We start from the raw sequence: 22942 nt of genomic DNA on the forward strand, positions 1-22942 counted from the left end.
GCCGACCTTTGGATCCAATGGTTCTGAGTTGTGAATCCCAGCTGAGTATAAAATGTTTCTTTATTAAAAATCAGTTAATAGAAATAATTTTTATCCTTGTGGGATAGGTGAAGGGAGTGCAGATGTTCGGATCCAATTAGCGTCTCTTTGTAAAGACAATGAAGTCGACTTTACTCAAAAGACAAGACATTTACTTAACACACACACTACACATTACACTATACTCTGAATGTGAAATCAACTGTACCATGCCAAATTACGGAGATGAAAATGTTGTTGAAGGAATAATTGCCCAAGCGGGAAAACTGGCAGCTGATGAACAAGGTTTTCCTTCGTTAAATATCGTGAGACGAAAATATGAACCAACATTTTTCGATTATGAACATAGAAAAGAAACATTTCATGATCCAAAAACCGCGTTTAAAATATTATTTTTTTTTAGAATAATTGGTCAAATTCATTAAATAGTAGATTTGATACAATGTCTTATTAAGATAACGATTGTTGGTTTTTTCAGTGATATTTTTACATTAAGTAACCATGATATTTTAAAACATTGTTTGCTCTTCAACAAAAGATTGATCAAGTAAAGATTGATGCAACTGATTTATTTAGCGAGATAAAAGCTTTATAATTAGGTTCTTTAATTGCCTAACTCATCAGATCCACTTGATATTCTTCAATATATATTTGAAAATAATCTAACTTCATCTTTACCAAATATCACTGTTTCATGAAGAATCATCCTCACTTTACCGGTGTCTGTTGCTTCTGGTGAGAGATCATTTTCAAAATTAAAATTAATTAAAAATTGTTTGAGCTGTACTATGGTACAGGAGAGATTATCTGGTTTGGTAATATTAACAGTCGAGCAAGAGCTCGTCAATAAAATTGACTTTAAAATGCCGTCAAATTTAGAAAAACACCCATTTAATTCAATTTAGATTTAAGGGCGTTGGCGCAAAATTTCGCGCCAATGTGTTTTAATACATGCATTAATTTTTTTCGAATCCTGAGAAAACTAATATGTAAGAAATTTTTGAAAAATCTAAACGCAGAATGAAAGAAGGCCGAAAGTCCTTGAAAACTTTTATATAGTTTACTTTAATAAATTACAGGAGTGAAAAAAAAGAGAAAACTTAGTGTAATTTTTAATTTCAAATATCTCATTCAAAAGTACTTTTTGGTCAATCTAAGGTAATAATGCAATTTTTCATTCTGCGTTTAAATTTTTCAAAAATACTTATTAGTTTTTTTAGGATTCGAAAAAAATTAATGCATTTAAAACACATTGGCCCTAATTTTACGCCTACGTCCTTCACTAATATACATATTAACGTTTTATTTGTTTTTTACCATTATCAGTAAATTAGTTACAAGAAAAATAAAATTTGAGTTCTTGCAATTTTTGTTGTTTTATTACGAGTAAAAAATAAAAATTATAGATTTATTTCATAATTGGATATAGGTAGATTTAAAGGGCGCCAAAATATATCCAGCACGCCGGCGCCGCTCAACCTTGCGGGGGCCCTGAGTCTTTAACCATCTTGAATTTATAATCCCGGGATATAATAAAAATACATAAAAACAACTACCTCAGTTAATATCGTATCATAATTATTATAATCAACATTTAGATAAATAACATTTTACTTAGTCCTACCATAAATATTGATACAAGGTATTTAACTAATAGTCTGGGCAGATTATCTGAGAGTAGACAATTTTTGGGAAAAGTTATTTACCAGCAATTTATTCAGTATATGTTACAGTTTAAGTTGATTCTCAGTTAGAGTTGACTATTCCTAGTTCTAGTCAACTCCAACCAAAACGAGCAGTAAAAGTTGATTTGAAAAATTTAATTCAACTTTTACTAGTAGTCCATTGAAATGTTACATTTAGGGTTGCATTTCTTAGAGGAGTCAATTTTATTTTTTTAATGTGTAGGGGGATTCAGTAGAAGCTTAAGTTCAAGTTTTTGGGGTCGCCACCCTTGTCCCCCGGCCGCCATATTGGAAAAAGCGGTGCAAAGGGCTTTCGCGCTGTATCTCCTAAACTAGCAATCCTACAGAAAATTTAATTACACATAAAATGTAGCAAATTAAATTTTCTACAATTTTATGTCTATTACTTTTTATCGTCAAGTGACCAATAAAAAAGTTATAAACAAAAAGAGAAAATTTTGTAAGAAGTTTCCTTTTGGAGGTTATAACTTTTTTCCGTTCATTTCACAATAAAATAACATCATAGCGATTTTGTAGAGGATTTTTCATTGAACAATTTTCACTATAAAGTTGTTTAATTTTATTTATTATCTAGATTTTACAGCGCTCCAATCTTGACCAAATTCTCGAATTCTCATAGGAATAAAATAAAAATAAATATTTTTCTATCCATATATTAGGCGAGCGGCATCAGCCGTTATGCCGACCACGAAAATTAAATTTTGATATCAAAAATCGTTTTTATTTGGGATTAGGCTCATTTTACCATTTAGTACATTTTCTATATTGAGCCGTTGTACGCTCTAGGTTTTTTAAGGGTGATAACTACCCCTAATTATTGTAAAAAATTATAAAATAACATTTTAAACTTTAATATGGTCAAAATTTAGTTCCTATTAGTTAAATCATCAATGTTTTATGCTTTAGGATATTTTAGGATTTGCATAAAAATTTGGGATTAGGATCATCTCACCCTGTACTTCATATTCTATATCATGCCCAAGGGCGTTGATTATTTTTAGGGGCTACCCTTATTGTCAAAAATTATTTAAAACATTGTAAACCGTAATATCGGTAAAATTTGGTTTTGATTGGTTAAATAATGACTGTATTATGCTTTAGGATATAATATCATAATACTTCAACCCTTAAAAATCACCCTTAATATCATTGCAATTTTTATAAGTAATTTAATAGATCTATACAGAAAAAAAGTAGCATTACGTACAAAAACATTTATTTATGCATTTGACGAAAAAAGCTAACCTTTAACATGCCGTATCTCAGTTTGTATTGGTTGTAGAAAAATTATAAAAAAAGGATTTTGTTTCTGTTTCTAAAAGATACAATTTTTAATGTTACAGTTTTTTTATTCACTATATATTTTTTGAGTTATTCTCAAGAAACCCTCTAAATAGTCGATTTTTTTGTCGAAAAACTGTTACTTTCAACCGCGAATACCTCGAAAAATATTAGTTTTACGAAGAAAACGTAAGGAACAATTTTTTTAGAAGTGCATTTTCCATCGATTTCCCTGGTTAAAATGTAATGAAAAATTCCCGCCCCCCGAGATGGGGTGGTAACCACCTCTAAGGTTTCATCGTACAGCGGCATGATATAGAAAATGATCCTTGGGCTATTCCCTACCTTCTGTGAAGATTTCAAGTAAATCCATGATAAACGAAAAAATTGCGAGCCAAACTGCTTCATTTCCTGAACTAATATCCAGTAACATTTAATTTCTAAATAGAATCGGTTGTTTGTGTGAATCAACTTTTACTAAATGGCATCGGGAAGAGTATACTTTAACTAGTTGGAATCTACTTTTACTAGTAAATGTTGAATAAAAATCTTCATGTTATATTTATAATCAACATTTACTCAAACCAGCCGTTTGAGTTGACTCGAACTAGGAATAGTCAACTCCAACTGGATAATCAACTTGAACTGTAACATATATATTAATAATATAGCTGGTTAAGTGTTTCGTGATAATATAGGTATGCAAAGTCCGCAGATAGTGTGCTACTTTTTTTATAAACAAAATGGCGCCCGAAAATCGTGTTTTTTTCAATTTTTGCTCTATAACTCCAAAGAGTTTAACTTTACACCAAAAACACCCAAATAAAAATTCACCGTAATTAAATTCTGCGTAGAGACGTGTTTTCCCGATTTACTTCGACGAAAATTTTTTTCGGAAAATGCGGGTTTTTCCAACAAAATCTTTAATTTTCAACTAAAATTTTAGATAAGTAATTGTTTATCAATAATTAAATAACTTGGTAATATAAAAGCCCTTTTCGTATAGATTATAATTCTAGATGCCGATGGAAATTGAATGAACAGTTTAGCAACAATTGAATTATTGATTAAAAATTTACGGTCGCTATAATAACCACAATAATTATGATACATAGGAATAACTATGATTTTTCTATAAAAAGACATTGTACACTTCGCGTCAAAAAAAACTGGTACAACTCTTATAACCGAAAATCGTGTTTTTCAAGTTGTGTAAGTTGATCTTGTCACAAGTGTCATTCCAATTTCTAGGGCAACGTTGCCAGTTCAACGAAAATATATCAAACTAGGTAAAAACGGGACTGTGCGACAGACCGCATTTTTTAATATACTAAAAACTAAAACAATTGTAATTATCTGTCATCTCAATTAAGAGGAAACAGTAGCGATCAACAGGTAGCGAAAACGCGTTCCAAGATTGCGGCTGTAATTTTGAATATTTTTTCGAGATATTTGGCACACGTATTCGTAATATAATAAAGAATGGCGGTACAGAGCCCAATTTGCAAAATATATGAATATGTGGAAATTACTCTGTAATTAAATACAATATTAAAAAAACGAGCCTGTACCGCCATTAAGAAGAACAAAAAAATACACTTTCTTCAAATAAACCTTTTTATCCGATGCCTAGATTTTGTGTCATTTTGAAACTACTAAAAATTTTTATTTCATTAGTAGTTCCAAAATGACACAAAATCTAGGCTTGGGATAAAAAAGTTTATTTGAAGAAAGTGTATTTTTTTGTTCTTCTTAATGGCGGTACAGGCTCGTTTTTTTAATATTGTATTTAATTACAGAGTAATTTACCCATATTAATATATTTTTCAAATTGGGCTCTGTACCGCCATTCTTTATTATATTACGAATACGTGTGCCAAATATCGCGAAAAAATATTCAAAATTACAGCCGCAATCTTGGAACGCGTTTTCGCTACCTGTTGATCGCTACTGTTTCACCTTAAGTATCCATACATTGATTCGTGTTTTATTATAATTTATGAAAATATTTCAATTCAAAAATAATGATAAATAATAAATCTTGATATGACTTTAAATTATTATGTTTAAGTCAAATCGAGAGGCGTGATTGGTTTCTCGTAAATTGTAGGACAAAACTGCATTAAGTTGTGTAGGATAAATAAAACACACTGGAAAAATTAAAAATTTAATTTGAAATTAATACAAAATGAATAACTTTTACAGTGAACAAGTGTGTAATTTAAATATATGTATTACAATTCGAAATATACATTTTAAACGTTATTTTTTTGTATTTAGATTTCGTGCAATTCCGTTATCTGTGATGGCAACAACGAAGTGATTAACGAACAATAATTGTCAGTCTGAACACAGGTTTACATTGGGAAAAAAAAAATATACCAGTTTTATATGACGCGAAGTGTACCTATCTAATGTAATTTACAGAATTGAAATTGAACTATTTAGTCCTGTCGCCAGGGGGGGGGGGTACAACGGCCTCCTTTATTCAGATAGACTTACCCAAGTTTTTTTATGTATTTTGACCCGTAGAAGACGAATTTTTTGGGTAACAGGTGATCCGGATGTCGATAAGATTGTTATAAACAGAGAACTTCAGGAATTATATAACAGCGATTTCTCGCAAAACCAAACATTTTTTTTTGTATTATATGGGTCATTCTAAGCAAAAAATGTTCCTACAAGTTTTTTCGTAGGATGCATAGTTTTCGAGATAACCGCGGTTGAACTTCCAAAAAATCGAATAACTTTTGATTAAAAAATAAAGTAGCAATTCTGCTACTTTATTTTTTTATTGTTAAACAAAGCTATAAACACATAGTATTTCCCGTGCCTAATACATGCGTTTTAACGCATGCTACGTAGAAATTGCCTCGCTTGCACTTATAGCTACTCTACCTACTCGTTCGATTTTAAATGAGAAATCATTGAAAACATCACTCATGCACTAGGTGTTTATAGCTTTGTTTAACAATAAAATAATAAATTTTTAGCAATCCAAATAATCAAAACCGATATAATTTGACTTGAACTTTCAAACGCGGTAAGCAGAATTTTGTTGCAATTTTATTTTTTAATCAAAAGTTATTCGGGTTCAAAAATTGCAATTTTTCGATTTTTTTAAAGTTCAACCGCGTTTATCTCGAAAACTATGCATCGTACAAAAAAACTTGTCAGAACATTTTTTGCTTAGAATGACACAAACAATACAAAAAGATGTTTTGTTTTGCGAGAAATCGCTGTTATGTAATTCATCAAGTTCTTTGTCTATAAAAATCTTATCGATATCCGGATCAACTGTTACCGAAAAAATTCGTATTCTACGGGTCAAAATGTATAAAAGAATTTGGGTAAGTCCATCTGAATAAAGGAAGCCGTTGTACCCCCCTCCCCTGGATACAGGACTAATTTAAGCGGCCTCAGGAATATTTTAAAATTATAAACAATTTTTTGGCTTATAAACAAATAGAATATCTCGGGAAATATGAAATTAAATTAAATTATGAAAACGGTATTATAAAAAACGCGACAGGACGCTTCTTCTAAAAGAAAAAACGTTTAATTGTGATGAGTGGTTCCTGAGATACAACCAGTCAAATTTGACCGGCATTTACGCCAAAGATATAAACAATGGGATCATAATTTTTGAAACATCACCTTTTTATTTCGGTTCTGTTTCTCCACACCAATTTTCATATCTTTAAAATACCCATAATATATATTATTATAATAAAAATTCCAATCAAAAATTAGGTTGGAGAAAATGTAATCTCAAAGTTCAAAATCGGCATACGTTAAAAAAATGCATTTTCTCGGCTTCCCATGGAGCAATGTTCTTCATTCTTTTTTTGTTCCCAAGTAATTCGAGTAGAGCCATCTAACTAACGCATTATTAAATGTCAAAAGTTACTTTTGTTTTGTTATAATAAATTAATTTATTCATTATGACAAAAATTTTTAATTTGTTTAAATAAAGATTGTTTAAATAATTGTACAGCTTTCAAATGAAAGTATTTGTGTTTTTAACGTTTAAAGGTACACTTGTAGTAAGTTTATCTAAAAAAAGCCTACAACTGAAAAAATATGTAGTTTTCTTTTCTTATAAATAAATTAATATATTATAACAAAACTGTTCCGTCTCCTTATGGTTTAGTTAATTCTTGTTTCGATTTTATTTTACATGTAGATGCATATCAGAACATTCCTAAAGCTTGGGTAAATTATTTTCCAGAAATATTGATCTGTAAACACCTCTAGCAATCAATAAAGAGTTCTATCGAAAAGTGTCGCCGAATATTATTTTAATTGCTAAAGTAATATTTAATTGCATCGTATATTCACGGTAAACTAATCGTGAAACAAACAAAAACAAAAGCAAGTTTGACATTTAATAATGCGTTAGTTAGGTGGCTCTACTGGAGTCACTTGGGAACAAAAAAAAAGGACAAAATTGCTCCATGGGAAGCCGAGAAAATGCATTTTTTTAACGTATACCAATTTTGAACTTTGAGATTACATTTTCTCCAACCTAATTTTTGATTGGAATTTTGCTATTTTTGGCAATTTTCACTTGTAATATCGATAGTTTTTATTATAATAATATATGTTATGAGTATTTTAAAGATATGAAAATTGGTGTGGAGAAAGAGGACAAAAATAAAAAGGTGATGGTTCGAAAATTAACTTTGAACGGTTGTATCTCATGAACCACTCATCACAATTAAATGTTTTTTCTTTTAAAAGAAGCGTCCTGCTGCTTTTTTTCCAATACCTTTTTCAAGATTTGATTTAATTTTTATATTTCCCGAGATCTATTTGTTTATAAGCCAAAAAATTGTTTATAATTTTAAAATATTCCTGAGGCCGCTTAAATAGTCCAATTTCAATTCTGTAAAGTACATTAGATAGGTACAGTGTCTTTTTATACAACAAGCATAGTTATTCTTATGTATCATAATTATTGTGGTTATTATACCGACCGTAAATTTTTAATTATTAACAATTCAATTGTTGCTAAACTGTTCATTCAATTTCCATCGGCTTCTGGAATTATAATCTATACAAAAAGAGGTTTTATATTACCAAGTTATTTGATTATTGATTTACTTATCTAAAATTTTAGTTGAAAATTAAAGATTTTGTTGGAAAAACCCGAATTTTCCGAGGAAAATTTTCGTCGAAATAAATCGGGAAAAACACGTCTCTATGCATTATTTAATTGCGGTGAATTTTTATTTGGGTGTTTTTGGTGTAAAGTTAAAATATTTGGAGTTATAGAGCAAAAATTGAAAAAAACACGATTTTCGGGCGCCATTTTGTTTATAATAAAAAGTAGCACACTATCTGCGGACTTTGCATAACTATATTATTAATATATACAATCATAAGATTCAATTCCAGCAATAAAATTGCTGGTAATAAATAACTTTTCCTTGTATTTTGCTAATTAGCCCAGAGTATTTGATATAAATACTGGTTTGATTTGATACATTTTTGCACAATTTCCTGCATTCAATAAAAGTTTCGTTTGAATTTCAGGTTGTATATGCTATATATCAAGTTGTAATGGCTTACTTATCATGAAAATGTCAAATGGAAGCTCTGGAAGCCATTTGTTCGCCGGTCGGACAGTATTCCGGATATTCTGCAGACAATTGGCTGTACATCTTCCATTAACTTTTATATAAACCCTGCAACATATCAGTAATATTTGCAGAAGCTGCTTTACTGTGCTGAAGGTTAACTTGCAGGACCCTGATTGGGGTCATTGAAAACTGCTTGGGACAAAGGGATCGCCCCTTTTTCGATAACTTTATTATTTTTAAAAATTTTATTGAAAAATCCTTTGTAAAAGATATAATTTTTTTTATTAAAATCCCTTTAAGAGCAAAGCAAACAGTAGCGATCAACAGGTCAACAAACGCGTTCCAAGATTGCGGCTCTAATTTTGAATATTGTGTCGAAATATTTTACACACATATTCGTAATATAATAAAGAATGGCGGTACAGAGCCCAATTTCAGAAATATGTCAGTATGTGGAAATTACTCTATAACTAAATAAAATATTGAAAAAAGGAGCCTGTACCGCCATTAAGAAAGACAAAAAAAATACACTTTCTTAAGTTAAGCTCTCAAATGGTGTCTAAGCCGTCAGGATCAGACATACACACGGCTCAGTATAGCCGAAAAACTGAAAAACTAAACTTTGAAAATTTTGGTTTTTCGACAATTACTCAAAATTTCAACCTACCAATTTCGCCAATAACTGAGCGTTTGTAGAAGGACTCTAGACGAATCTAACGGTGTATACCTAATATTCGGGAAAATTCGAATTTTTAAGTCATAGGCTTCATAAGTATTATCAAATCTATTTCTTATGGGAAAAACGGTTTTTCAAGCTCAATAATTCCTGTAATAGCTTCAGTTATCATACTTGACCTTAGATGCATCAGATACTACTTGTCAATACGTTTCAAACTCATGTTTTGTGAACAAAATCGGTTAAGCCGTTTAGAAGTTATTAAGCTACAAAAGATAATCCAATTAACGATTATTCCCTAAATGGTTTATGTAGTTGTAGTGGTTACGACGCTAATTTTATCTGGCAACGGGCAATCCGAGTTCATTTACCGACCATCCCAATATTTTTTTTTCAATCTATTTCGAATAGAAAAAAAATCTAGTGAACATTCGATGGACACTAGATCATTTGGGAGATAATGCGACAAAGGCGACCATTTATAAAGCTTAACGTGTAATCGAGAAACATTGCATTCAACTTCATACATTTAATTGATAAATAACTTTCAAAAACTCCTGATACAAGAATAAAAAACCGCTAAACGCCGTAAAAATGAGTGGCGCATACAATATTCCAGCTACAAAAGATCTGTTATGAGTATTACATGGCGGGAAAATGTATTTTCATTTTGATGCAAAACAAAATTCTAGTTTTATTTTAAAATATTTTCCATAATATTTGCTAAATTTGAAGTAAGCGCGCCACAAATGAGTTTCAAACTTCAAACAGTATCAAAGTTACTCTTTTGTGGCGCGTTTTACTTCAAAATGGGCAAATGTTATGGAAAAATCTTTTAAAATAAAACTAGAATTTTGTTTTGCATCAAAATGAAAATACATTTTCGCGCCACGTAATATTCATATCAGATCTTTTGTAACTGGAATATTGTATGCGCCACTCATTTTTACGGTGTTTAGCGGTTTTTTATTCTTGTGTAACTTTTACAAAGGATTTTTCAATAAAATTTATGTGATTGATGGTATACAGCCAGCTTCTTTTTCTTGTGGATTTTTATTATTTTTGATTCAGAGGAATCACCCATTTATGAACCCACTTATGTGTAATTTTTTGTCTTGTCTTCATTTTATTGGCATAAGTTCTGGAGCCAACACTTTTCCCCCTGTGCCATGCATTCTCTTTACAATTCGGGGTTAGTTAGCCCAGTAGTCGCAAAACGAATCTCATCATATGAGAAATCTGTTGGGTTGTGGTTGTCTGGTGATTTGAGCAGGAGCTTGAGCATTGTGTAGGTGGGCATAGGTATATGTGTATTCTTTTTTTCATAGGCATCTTTCAGTGCGTCACAGTTTTTCGATTTCTTTCTAACGCATTAAATTTTATGTGACAGAAAAAAGGCATGTCCGTGATAACAGACATTTATAACATTTATTCTAGTTGTCGAGAGATGGCGCTATAATCGAAAAAAATATTTACGAATTATATAATACACTAAGAATCAAAATTAACGCACCACCTTAAAAATGGGACATTTTTGATATCTGGTTTTTCCTAAACCTGTGGTCCGATTTTAGTGATTTTTTTAATATGTTATAGCTTTATTCTTCAAGAATATCGATGTAATAATACTGTTGCTAAATAGATAAGTGTCATTGTATACCGGGTGGAATATTCTCGCGTATATAAAATATTGAAATTAAAACTTAACTTAGCCTTAGGCTTTCTTAACATTTTTTATTTTGATTCATTCGCTTCTGTTGGATAATAAAAAAGTTAGGTACTTTAACAACTAGCAACGTTCTTCATCATAATTGTTTCTAAATAATAATAAGTGCTACAAACTTTAAAGGGTAATTCTGCATGAAAAAATAATGACCGTTTGCTTTATAAACATAATTCCGCAAATGCTTCGTTTCCGAGATACGGAATGTTGATTTTTTTCTTACAAACTGACGATTTATTTATTGCTCTAAAACCAGTTGAGATATGCAAATGAAATTTAGTAGGTTTTAAGAGGTAGTTATTGCTCATTTTTTGACTTACAACTAAGAATTTTATATTCACCATTGGCGTGCATACGGGTTATATTACCCGGTCATGTTACCCGTGTGCACGCCAATGGTAAATATGAAATTCTTAATTGTATGCCAAAGAATGCGCAATAACTTCCCCTTAAAACATACCAAATTTTATTTGCATATCTCAACCGGTTTAAGAGCAATAAATAAATCGTCAGTTTGTAAGAAAAAAACAACATCCCGTATCTCGGAAACGAAGCATTTGCGGATATATGTTTATAAATCAAACGGTCATTTATGCAGAATTACCCCTTAAAGTTTGTCGCACCTATTTAGAAACACCCTGTATTGATGAAGAACGTTGCTAGTTATTAAAGTACCTAACTTTTTTATTATCCAACACAAGCGAATGAATCAAAAAGAAAAATGTTACGGAAGCCTAAGGCTAAAAACGCTTTTCTTTGTTTACGAGTGACTAAAATTAAAAATATAAAAAAATCAACTAAAAGGCAAAAAATAAAAAAAATTAAAAAAATTAAAAAAATTGAAAAAATCTAACACATGCGTCAGACACGCTTTTCTTTAACGAATGTGTTAGATTTTTAATTTTTTTTTAATTTCTTGCTTTTTAGTTTATTTTTTTATATGTTCAATTTTAGTCACTCGTAAACAAAGAAAAGCGTTTCTTAAAAAAAATTTCATATTTTTTTATTTTTTACTTTTTAGTCTTACACTTTTCAAACATTAAAATATATCGTCATGTTTATTAAAATATGTATAAAACATATTTTGATGTACAAACATGAAAAGTAGTCGGAATCGGCAAAAAATTGAAACTTTATTGTTTATTTATGAAGCATAACGTAAACAATTAACGTAAAAAGTGAAATTATGTGTAGTTCATACAATTAGCTACAATCTGTAAAAGTTTCAAGTTTCTTCATTGTAAAAAACAAAAGAATGTAAGCATTTTCCGTTATAATCGTTTTTTTTATTTGAACAATTAATAACATCAAAAAAATTTTTATTGACTATTCGTGTATTGTTCCCGCGAATGCATATGTCTGCAAATTTTCAATCATTTGCATTGAAGAAAAGGCAGTCAAAGAACGTCTAAAGATTTGATGCAAACTATTGAAGTAACGAAAAGCGTTTAATAAACACCATTGATTTGTTTTTATGCCAAATTGCAAATAAAATATGACAACTGTCAGATTTAACTTAAATGTCATGTTAGAATAAAATTTATTTTATATAACGTTTTATAATGTTATATAATGTTTATATAATGTTATAAATGTGTATTATCACGGACTTACCTTTTTTTCTATCATTTGTGACGCACTGAATAATGCTCATGAAAAGGAGCATACCTGATATAGCGTATTCCAATTAAGATTTTTTCAAGTATGCTATATAGTAAAATCAGTAATTATTAGTCTTGATTATTTAAATTGATTAGCAAATATTCAAATTTATAGTCTCATTAGCTAATGTTTCTTTCAGATGGAGCTGGAATCGTTCGAAAACTCTTTCGATTACGGCCTTGAGGATGAAGATTTTTACGAAAGTCCTCCTTTGAAAAAATCTAATCAAAGGAAAGTTACATTCAACCCGCAGGTTTTCTCAAAAGTAAGTGTTATTTACAAAATTATTTTTTATAAAAATGTGCTATAATAGTATATTTATGTTTATGTTGCTAAAACTATGAACATTAAAACTCTCTATTAATTGGTACTTATGTACGTTCTTCAGATAAAGGTAGAAATTAATTATTGGTGTCCATACTCAATCATGGTACATTCGTTTCTGAAAATAAATAAGTCGAAGCCATTAGATTGAAGTTGATTAGAAATTTACAGGTGTGCCAAAATAGATAAAAGTACAAAGTTCACTTAGATAAAAATATGTTTATTACATTAATATCACAAAACAAGTGGGTAAATTAGAAATTTCACTCAACATTGTTTTAATGAAAAAAAAAACGAATTAAAAAAGTGGATGTAAAGATCATATATGGGCAATATTTTTACTTTTCGACCACTTATAAGGGGGGGGGGGGGTTCCGCGTATTTTTACCAAAAATACTTCTTTTTGTCCTATATTTGAAGAGCTAGGTATGTCTTTGAGTCCAGTGGATTTTAGCTCACAAGGTCTCATTTTTCTTGTTATAATGTCAACTTTTTGATGGAATAATTTTCAAAACCTTAAAAGTTACGTTTTATTTTATAAGTTAAGAAGAACGAAAGGAAGAATTACAAAAATTATGAGCTTTTTGCTCCATAAGTAATCCAACGTAGGTAAATTGTCGTTAATGATTTCTCTAATATGTTAGATTATAACAATATGTAAATTTTAAGCGTTTGAACAAACCTTTGGGTGGTCGAGAACTAAAGTTATGGTAGTTTTAATTTTAATTTTAATCTGACGTATAAAATACGTGAACGTTAGTACTGCTGCCAATATACAGCGACCAACTAGTCACCTCCGCAGCTTTTTTTTGTGTAGACATGATTCTGTCTGTTTTTCAACGTGCCTCCAGCAAGTTGTCATTCCATCGTTTTCGTGTCTTCCCATTGATCGTCTTCCTATTGGGGAACCGTCTCTCGCTGTCCTTACTACTCTATTTGTTGTCATTCGGCTTATGTGGTCGTTCCATTCTACTCTTCTGTTTTTCACCCAGTCATTAATGTTGTCCACCTTGCATCTCCGTCGGATATCTACACTTCTAGCTCTATCCCAAAGGGTCTTAACCATGGATTTTTCGAAGTGTTTTCATCTCTGCTGGTTCTAGCATTATTTTGGTCCTTTCTGTGTCAGGTCGTGTTTCTGCCGCGTATTGGTCTGATGACTGTTTTGTAAATTCTGCCTTTCACTACTTTTCCGATATTTTTATTTCTCCATATTGTTTAATTCAGGCAACCTGCGGCTCTGTTTGCTTTATTCGCCTGATCTTCCACTCTGTTTGAAGTTTTTCGTAGCTATATAGTGTGATGCCTAGATTTTTAAACTCAATCACTTGTTCTATTTATCTGACCCTGCAGCTTTAATTTACACCTTAGTAGATTTGCTCTTATAATCATGCATTTAGTCTGTTTTTGGGGAAATTCACATGTTAAATTTTCTAGCGGTAATATTAAATTGGTACAGCATACGTTGTAAATCGTCTTTACTTTGAGAGATTAGTATTGCGTCGTCTGCCTAGCAGATTATTTTAAGTTGTTTTTCTCCCATTTGGTATCCTTTTTTGTTCTTACTTTTTTATTATTTCATCCATGATCAGGTTGAACAATAGAGAACTCAGGGAGTCTCCCTGTCTTATCCCATTGCCAGCTTCAATTGGGTCAGTTAATTCTTCATCTACTTTTACTTTTATTGTGTTGTTCTGGTAGATATTTTAGATCGTTTTAATTATTCCTAGAGGTACCTCTCTTTCGTACAATAAATGGATAACGTCCTTTAATTTGACCCTGTCAAATGCCTTCTTAAGGTTCACGAAATATAAGTATGCCGGGTTGTTGTATTCTAACGATTTCTCTTGAACCTGCCTCATTGTAAATATAGCGTCGGTGCATGATCTTCCCGACCTTGAGTTAAATAACGATGCACGTATTTAATATGTCAGATTAAAGTTAAAATTAAAACTGCCATAACTTTAGTTCTCGACCACCTAAAGACTTGCTTAAACGCCTAAAATTTAGGTTTTGTTATCTACTTTAATAATTCGTTAAGTTCTAATACTACAGAATAATCAAAAAGATGAGAAAAATCATTAACGGCAACGTATGTTGGCTTAGTTATAGACCAGAAAGCTTCATAATATGTACTTTTTGATTCAATAAAAAAATACAATCTAAAGAAAAAAAGAAGTGTCTTGTATTCAATTAACATCTTGCGTAAATTTTGGATACCCTTTATACAGCGTGTCGCATTTAAGATGAAGACAGTACTATATTTCGGCTATAAGATAAATACACATTTTTTAATAGTAGTTCCTTGTTCCTTGACGGTAAAATATTGCAAAACCTATAAATTTTAAAGAACCGCTTAGATTGACATGAACTTTGGCATACACATAGATAACATGTTAAGTGGGTTTCACCCCTTCTCGGGGATGAAAAAATATACTTTCAAAATAAGTCCGGAAATGGATAAAATGACTAATTCTAAGCAACTTTTGTTCTATAGCATTTTTTCGTTAAGTTTATACTTTTCTAGTTATTTGCGAGCAAATATGTTCATTTTTCAACAAAAAAAAAACGGAATGGGACGTTTCATCGCCGCCGGTTCATCGCTGCCGTTTCGATGCCGCCGATTCATCGCCAGTCCATTTCATCGCCGTCCGTTTCATCGCCAGTTAGTCAGTTGATTTTGTATTATTATATGGGAGATTAGGGAGATGACACGACACGACGTTAAAAGTTCAAAACTTATGACAATTAAAAAGATAAAAAATATTATTATATTTACTGTTCTATTTCTACTTCCCCTAAATTTTATATTAAATAGTACTAATTTTGTAGTGTTAAATGGAATTTGTAGAAATATATATGTTCAAATTTATGTAGTGTTAGGTTAGGTTAGGTTAGGTCATTTCCTAGAATTCCTAATTAATACTAAAAATAAATAATAAATGTAACTGTCGAAAATTGGTCGGAAATTCGGAAATAAATCAGTTAGCGATTAACTGACTGGCGATGAATCGGCCGGCGATGAATCGACTGGCGATTAATCGACCGGCGATGAATTGGCGGCATTGAAAGGGCGGCGAAGAAGCGTCCTAAACCCAAAAAAAACACGTTTATAGACGATATTTTGCAAATAATTCAAAAAGTTAGCATTTTATTGAAAAAATATATTTTAGCAAAAATATAGCCCATAAAAAAGTTAAAAAATAGTATATGTATGAGATTCCTAGACCCAGGAAAAGAAGAGTTGTAACTAATGAAAAATAGGTTCATATTCGCCAAATTCCAAATCGAATATTTCAACGTGAAATAACCAAAAAATTAAGTACTTTTTGAGGAAAACTAGTTTAAACTTTTTTAAAGTGTTAAAAAAAAGCTTTATTTTGTATTTTAAAAAAGTTTCTAGCAATAAAAGTAAGTAAGTTACGCTCAAAATAAAGTTATTTTTTTTTTTGTAAAAATATCGTGAAAATCACCCCTAATTAGCATCCCAAATGAAATTAATCGTTACCACTTTACAAGTTTCTTTATATACTCGTATATATGCCAAACCCGATTTCAGGATAAACTAGTTTGGCCTAGGCGAAACTAGTTTGTCCTGAACGCGTTAGGATAAACTAGTTTGGCCTAGGCCAAAGAATGCTTTTTGATGCTAGAAACACAAAAATAAATATTTTTTAAACTCTTCAAAAAAGTTGTAATAAGTTTTTCCCAAAAAGTGCATAATTTTTTGGCTATTTCACGTTGAAATATTCTCTTTAAAATTTGACGGATATAAACCTATTTTCATTAGCTACAACTTTGCTTCTATTGGTTCTAGAGATTTCATACATACACCGTTTTTTCACTTTTTTAGAAGCTATATTTTTGCTAAGAATGTTTTTTCGATAAAATACTTGCTTTTTGAGTTATTTGCAAAAAACTGCCTAAATACCTACGTGTTTTATGGAACATATTTACTCGCAGATAACTCGAAAAGTATTAACTTAGTGATAAAATGCTGTAGAACAAAAGTTGCTTAGAATTAGTCAGTTTATCCATTTCCGGACTAATTTTGAACGTATATTTTTTCACCCCCGAGAAGGGATGAAACTTACCCCCAGGGAAAAAGCACATATCGGCACAATATCACTTTTCTTGACATGTTACCTATGTGTATGCCAAATTGCATGCTAATCCAAGAAGCTTTTTAAAATTTGGAGCAAAAACCGTGAAACACAATGTACCTCTAACTATTTCAACTGAAAGGGCCTAACCGGGTAAGATGATGAAAAGTGCCCCCAACTCGATTCGAATTACATATAGGTCACCGTTTAGCATATATAGTGAAACTAACTTTCTGAAATTTTTAGCACCCTAGGTGGTTATGTGACCCATCTACAGCCTAATTAGGGTTGTTATGTTTTTATTTTTTATCTCAGCCGCATCGAGAACTAGCGAAAAAATTTAAATAAAAAAGTTGTAAGCTTTAAAAAGTTCTGTCCGAAATTTTTTTTTATTTTTGGCGGGAAATTTAAATTTTAGAACGATTTTAAAATTTTAAATAAGTATAAAAAAATAACTAAGACATTCGTTTTCACGAAAAAAATATATAACGTGTATTTTTGCATAATGTTTCACTCTGAATTTTTTCAAATTTTTAAAATTGGTGAAACGCACCTTTAAAAATAAAAAACCGCATTTTTTCGTTTTTTTTTTTCGTTTTTTGATACAATTTTATCAAAAAAGGTAACACCGTCACTAGAATAGTTAAAAAACTGAAAAATAATTGGGGTTTGTTTAATAAAAATTTTTTGTAATGCCATCCATTTTCAAGATACAGGGCGTTGAAGAAAACAGAATTTTACACATTTTTTACGATTTTGCCGAAACTACTGGCAACATTGTAATAAAATTTGGCGAGTTTTAAGAGGTAGTTGTTGTGCATTTTTTGACATACAATTAAGAATTTTATATTTATCATTGACGCGCATAGGGTTAATGGTCTGAACTTTTTAAAGAAAAAAGATAGTACGCCACCGACATATTTCAAATTAACAATCGTTTTTGAATTCCTCGTTCAATTTGTGACAAAAAATCTATCTTCTTATTTTTTCATACGACGCGCCATTTTTATTCAAAAAATAAAACATCTTAACCCTTACAAAGTATTCGAACTTCTATGAAATAAAATACGAGTACTATTATGCTTCTTTTCATGAGCATTTTTCAGTGCGTCACAAATGATAGAAAAAAAGATAAGTCCGTGATAATACACATTTATGACATTTATTCTAACATGACATTTTAGTTAAATCTGACAGTTGTCACATTTTATTTGCAATTTGGCATAAAAACAAATCAATTGTGTTTATTGCATTTATAAAATGGTATTTCCTTTGATTTGTATAGTCTTATAAATTGTACAGATTATATTCGTAGATATATTATATAATTAGTAAATAATTTTTTTTTCGATTATAGCGCCATCTATTGACAACTAGAATACATGTTATAAATGTCACCGACGAAATGTAATCACCGACGTGCGTTTTTTTCTGTCACATACAATTTAATGCGTTAGAAAGAAATCGAAAAACTGTGACGCACTGAAAGATTCTCATGAGAAAAAGATAGTAGTTTCTACATCTACATAAACTCGTGCATCCATTATAAAAACTAATTCGAATACTTTGGAAGCGTTAATATATTTTATTTTTTGCAGCAAAACGGCGCCTCGTATGAAAAAATGAGGAGATAGTTTTTTTATCGCAAATTGAACGAGGAATTCAAAAATGATTGTTAATTTGAAATATGTCAGTGGTGTACTATCTTTTTTTCTTTGAAAAGTTCAGACCAATACCCCTAAACGCGCCAATGATGAATATCAAATCCTTAATTGTATGTCAAAACATGCACAATAACTACCTCTTAAGACCCGCCAAGTTTTATTACAATGTTGCCAGTAGTTTCGGCAAAATCGTAAAAAATGTGTAAAATTTTGTTTTCTTCAACGCCCTGTATATTGAAAATGGATGGCGTTATAAAAAATTTTTATTAAGCAAACCCCAATTATTTTTAGTTTTTTACCTACACCAGTGACGGTTTTACCTTTTTTGAAAAATATGTATAAAATTGTATCAAAAAACGAAAAAAAAAACCGAAAAAATGCGGTTTTTATTTTTAAAGGTGCGTTTCACCAATTTTAAAAATTTGAAAAAATTCAGGGTGAAACATTATGCAAGAATACACGTTATATTTTTTTGTGAAAACGAATGTCTTAGTTATTTTTTTACACTCATTTAAAATTTTAAAATCGTTCTAAAATTTAAATTTCCCGCCAAAAATTAAAAAAAAAATAAAATTTCGCACAGAACTTTTTAAAGCTTACAACTTTTTTATTTAAAGTTTTTCGCTAGTTCTCGATGCGGCTGAGATAAAAAATAAAAACATAAAAACCCTAATTAGGCTCTAGGTGGGTCACATGACCACCTAGGGGGCTAAAAATTTCAGAGAGTTAGTTTCACTATATATGCTAAACGGTGACCTATATGTAATTCGAATCGAGTTGGGGGCACTTTTCATCATCTTACCCGGCTAGGCCCTTTAAATTTTAAACACAGCTTATTGCGACTTCACAAATAGAGTAAATTCTCGACATTTTGCTTCGCGTTAGAGATATTGGAAAAAGTTATACATACCAGGACCATAAAATTCATGGCGGCTGTCCCGAGGTGCATCTAAATTTATATGATGCATCTCAGGACAGCCAATTTTAGGTTTCTCTGACTACAAAACTGAAAGTACGAATTTTGTTATACAATTTGGTTATGTGGGGTTAGAATAATATTTGGAACAACTTTTTCAATTAACTTTTTCCGATATTTCTAACGCGAAGCAAAATATCGAAAATTTATCCTGTTTGTGGAGTCACAGCAGGCTGCGTTTAAAATTTAAATTTCAGTTGAGTATAAAACATGAACCTATAACCTGCGTGACCGTGCAAAACTTCAAATCTGTATTTTATTTATTTTGATAGCCGAAGTATAAGGCTGTCTTCAGCTTAAATTCGACACACTATCATCACTCTGTAAAATACAACAAATTGTTTAATCTACATTATTAGCATTTGCTACTAATTACCTAATATTATTTATTGTCACATGTATATGAAAAACAATATATTATACAGCAATGTTTAAATACTTAGTGTTCTAGTTCTTATCAATTATTGCGGTCGGAATAGATTAACACTTATTGTAAACAGTCATTAAATTCTAAAATAATCAATAAATTACTTTCACATTGTGGTCAACGAAAAATTTAATTGTATTTAAATTTATATATTTATATCGTAATTTATTTATTTATATCTTAATTTATTTAAATTAAGTTTGTTAATACGTAATTTGAGATATCCGAAGTAAATTCTTTTATGGCTATTTTTTTGAAATTTCTCTTGAACTTAACCTTTCTATGTTAACTTTTCTTTTAAGAAATGTTGCAATGGAAACAGCAGATGATAATAGAGTTTTTTAATAATAATATATTATATTTGTATTATAAAATATCAAAGATAAAATAACCTTGGTTAAATGTTAGGGAAAATGAGGTTAAAGCATTGTTATAAGAAAAAGAAAAAGAACATTGAGGTTAACAGTACATGTACCAGCATAAAAATATAAAAAAAAGTGCTTTTTAGGATGTCCTGCGCAGAATCACGTAACACATTACATATATTACGAAAATGTGACAATGTAATACACCAAACTTCTTGTATTAATATTGTACACGATAATTTCATGTAAATTTTTTTGTCATTTTCTGTTAACAAAAAAAGTCTAATCTAAAACAGTCTAAAGATTTGGCTGTTGAAAGTTTGCATACACTCGTGATTATTGACTTGTTCAATATCTTTCATGTACAGCCGTTTCAACAATAAGCACTTTTAACCGGTGAAACTTACAGATCGATGATGAACAATACACCAGTAAAGTAAATAGTAAAGCTAAAACTTTGTCTTTTAAACTTATGCCCGGTTGCACCAACAGATCTTAAGCTTAAGTCGAGAATATCACAAGAATTAATATAATATAATTATAATATATTACAATAAGAATACCATAATATAATAATATATATAATTGATAATAAGGTAAGAATCTAAAATTATGGGGCAACGTAAGTGATACTCAAGGAGGCCCTATCTATAAGTAGAGCTTAGCAAAGCTAGAGCTTAAGATCTGTTGGTGCAACCAGGCATAAGTCTTTTAAATAGTAAAGGTTTAACAATTAATTTCATCTGGGATGCTAATTAGAGGGTGATTTTCACGATTTTGTTTTACCAAAAAAAGGGACCAACTTTATTTTGAGCGTAACTTGCTTAGTTCTGATGCTAGAAACTTTTGTAAAAAATAAAAATAAAGTTTTTTTTAACACTTTAAAGTTGTGATGAGTTTTCCTCGAAAAGTGCTTTATTTTTTTGTTATTTGACGTCGAAATATTCGATTTGGAATTTGAAGAATAAGAATCTACTTTTTATTAGATACATTATTTATTCTAGTAGGTCTACAGACTTCATACTTGCACCATTTTTTTTACTTTTTTATAAGTCATACACTCACCGGCACAAAATTCCGCCACCCAAAATTTTTAATTAAGCTTGACAATCTATAATTTTCTTATTTGTACTCCGATTTTCAAGATTTTTGCATCAGTTTGTAGGTACATGTATTAATATCGTTTGTTGTTATTCCGGTAACAAAAAAAATTTGCTTAGATGGCATTATACGGGGGTGAATGGAAGGGTTGTATTTTCTCCTAACTTTTAAAAAATTCTGTGGAAAAATTGGAGAGCTGATTTTGTTTCATACTCCTTTTGTATTATCATGGAGGTATCACTAAGGTTTGATTTTTTGAATTATCCGAATATCTCTTTTCTTGTAAGAGCTGTAAATAAAGACACTGCTTTGAAGGTTTTTTTAATTAAAAATATCAAACGCACTAAAATTAACAAAACAAAATTAACAGCAAAACAAAATTCAATAGCGGGTATGTCCACCTCTTGCAACAACGACTGCTCACAATCTGTTTGGCATCGAATACAAATGTGTTATCCTTGCCTGGGGAATAGCTCGATATTCCTCTACCAGGGTCATAACTGTACCAAATTTTCTGGAGGCCTAGGATGACGGTGAATAGCTTTTTTAAATTCATCCCATAAATGCTCAATAGGATTGAGATGTGGGCTGCATGCGGGCCATTCTAATATTATCAATCCAACCTCTATTTTATGAGTCCTCAAAAAATGGTATAGCTCTTACAAGAAAAAAGATATTCGGATAATTCAAAAAACAGAATTTTTAAAGTTAGGAGAAAATACAACGCTTCCGTTCACCTCTGTATAATGCCATGCAAGTAAAATTTTTGTGTTACCGGAATAATACCAAACGATATCAATAGGTACATGTACCTACAAACTGGTGCAAGAATCTTGAAAATCGGAGCGCAAATAATAAAGTTATAAATTGTCAAACGATGTAGTGCCTGTATTTTTACTAACTTACTTTTTATAAGTTTATATTTTTGTCGATAACATACTTATTTTTTTGTTATGTGCGAAAAACAGCTTAAAACGTGTTTTTTATGTTTAAAAATGAACATAAATGGACATATTTACTCACAAATAACTCAAAAAGTATTGACTTAATGAAAAAACTTTTGACATGTTATTATGTGTATATGTCAAATTTCATGTCAATCCAAGCGGTTCTTTAAAATTCGAAGGTTTTGCAATATTTTACCGTGAGTGAATGGACTAACGATCACACAGCCGGACGACTGTATGGCAGGGTAATTGACAGTACGTTCTGATCGTCACAGGCCGTACCTTTCCGTCGTATGACCATCCTACCCCCACCGGTTTTCGTGGTCATTACAGCTCCATACAGTAGTTATACTGTTATACATA

At 30.6% G+C, this 22942-nt stretch overlaps 1 protein-coding gene across 1 annotated transcript in view; it reads left to right on the forward strand.

Annotated features, from left to right (window-relative positions):
* The window catches only part of LOC126883743 (uncharacterized), a 262760-nt gene that overhangs the window by 69803 nt on the left and 170015 nt on the right, over positions 1-22942 (forward strand). Inside the window, exon 2 of the mRNA XM_050649406.1 lies at positions 12812-12937. Coding sequence (XP_050505363.1) covers positions 12812-12937 — 126 coding nt within the window. The remainder of the gene's footprint in view (positions 1-12811; positions 12938-22942) is intronic.

This window comes from Diabrotica virgifera, chromosome 4 (genome assembly GCF_917563875.1).
Source record: "Diabrotica virgifera virgifera chromosome 4, PGI_DIABVI_V3a".
NCBI classification, from domain to species: Eukaryota; Metazoa; Arthropoda; class Insecta; order Coleoptera; family Chrysomelidae; genus Diabrotica; species Diabrotica virgifera.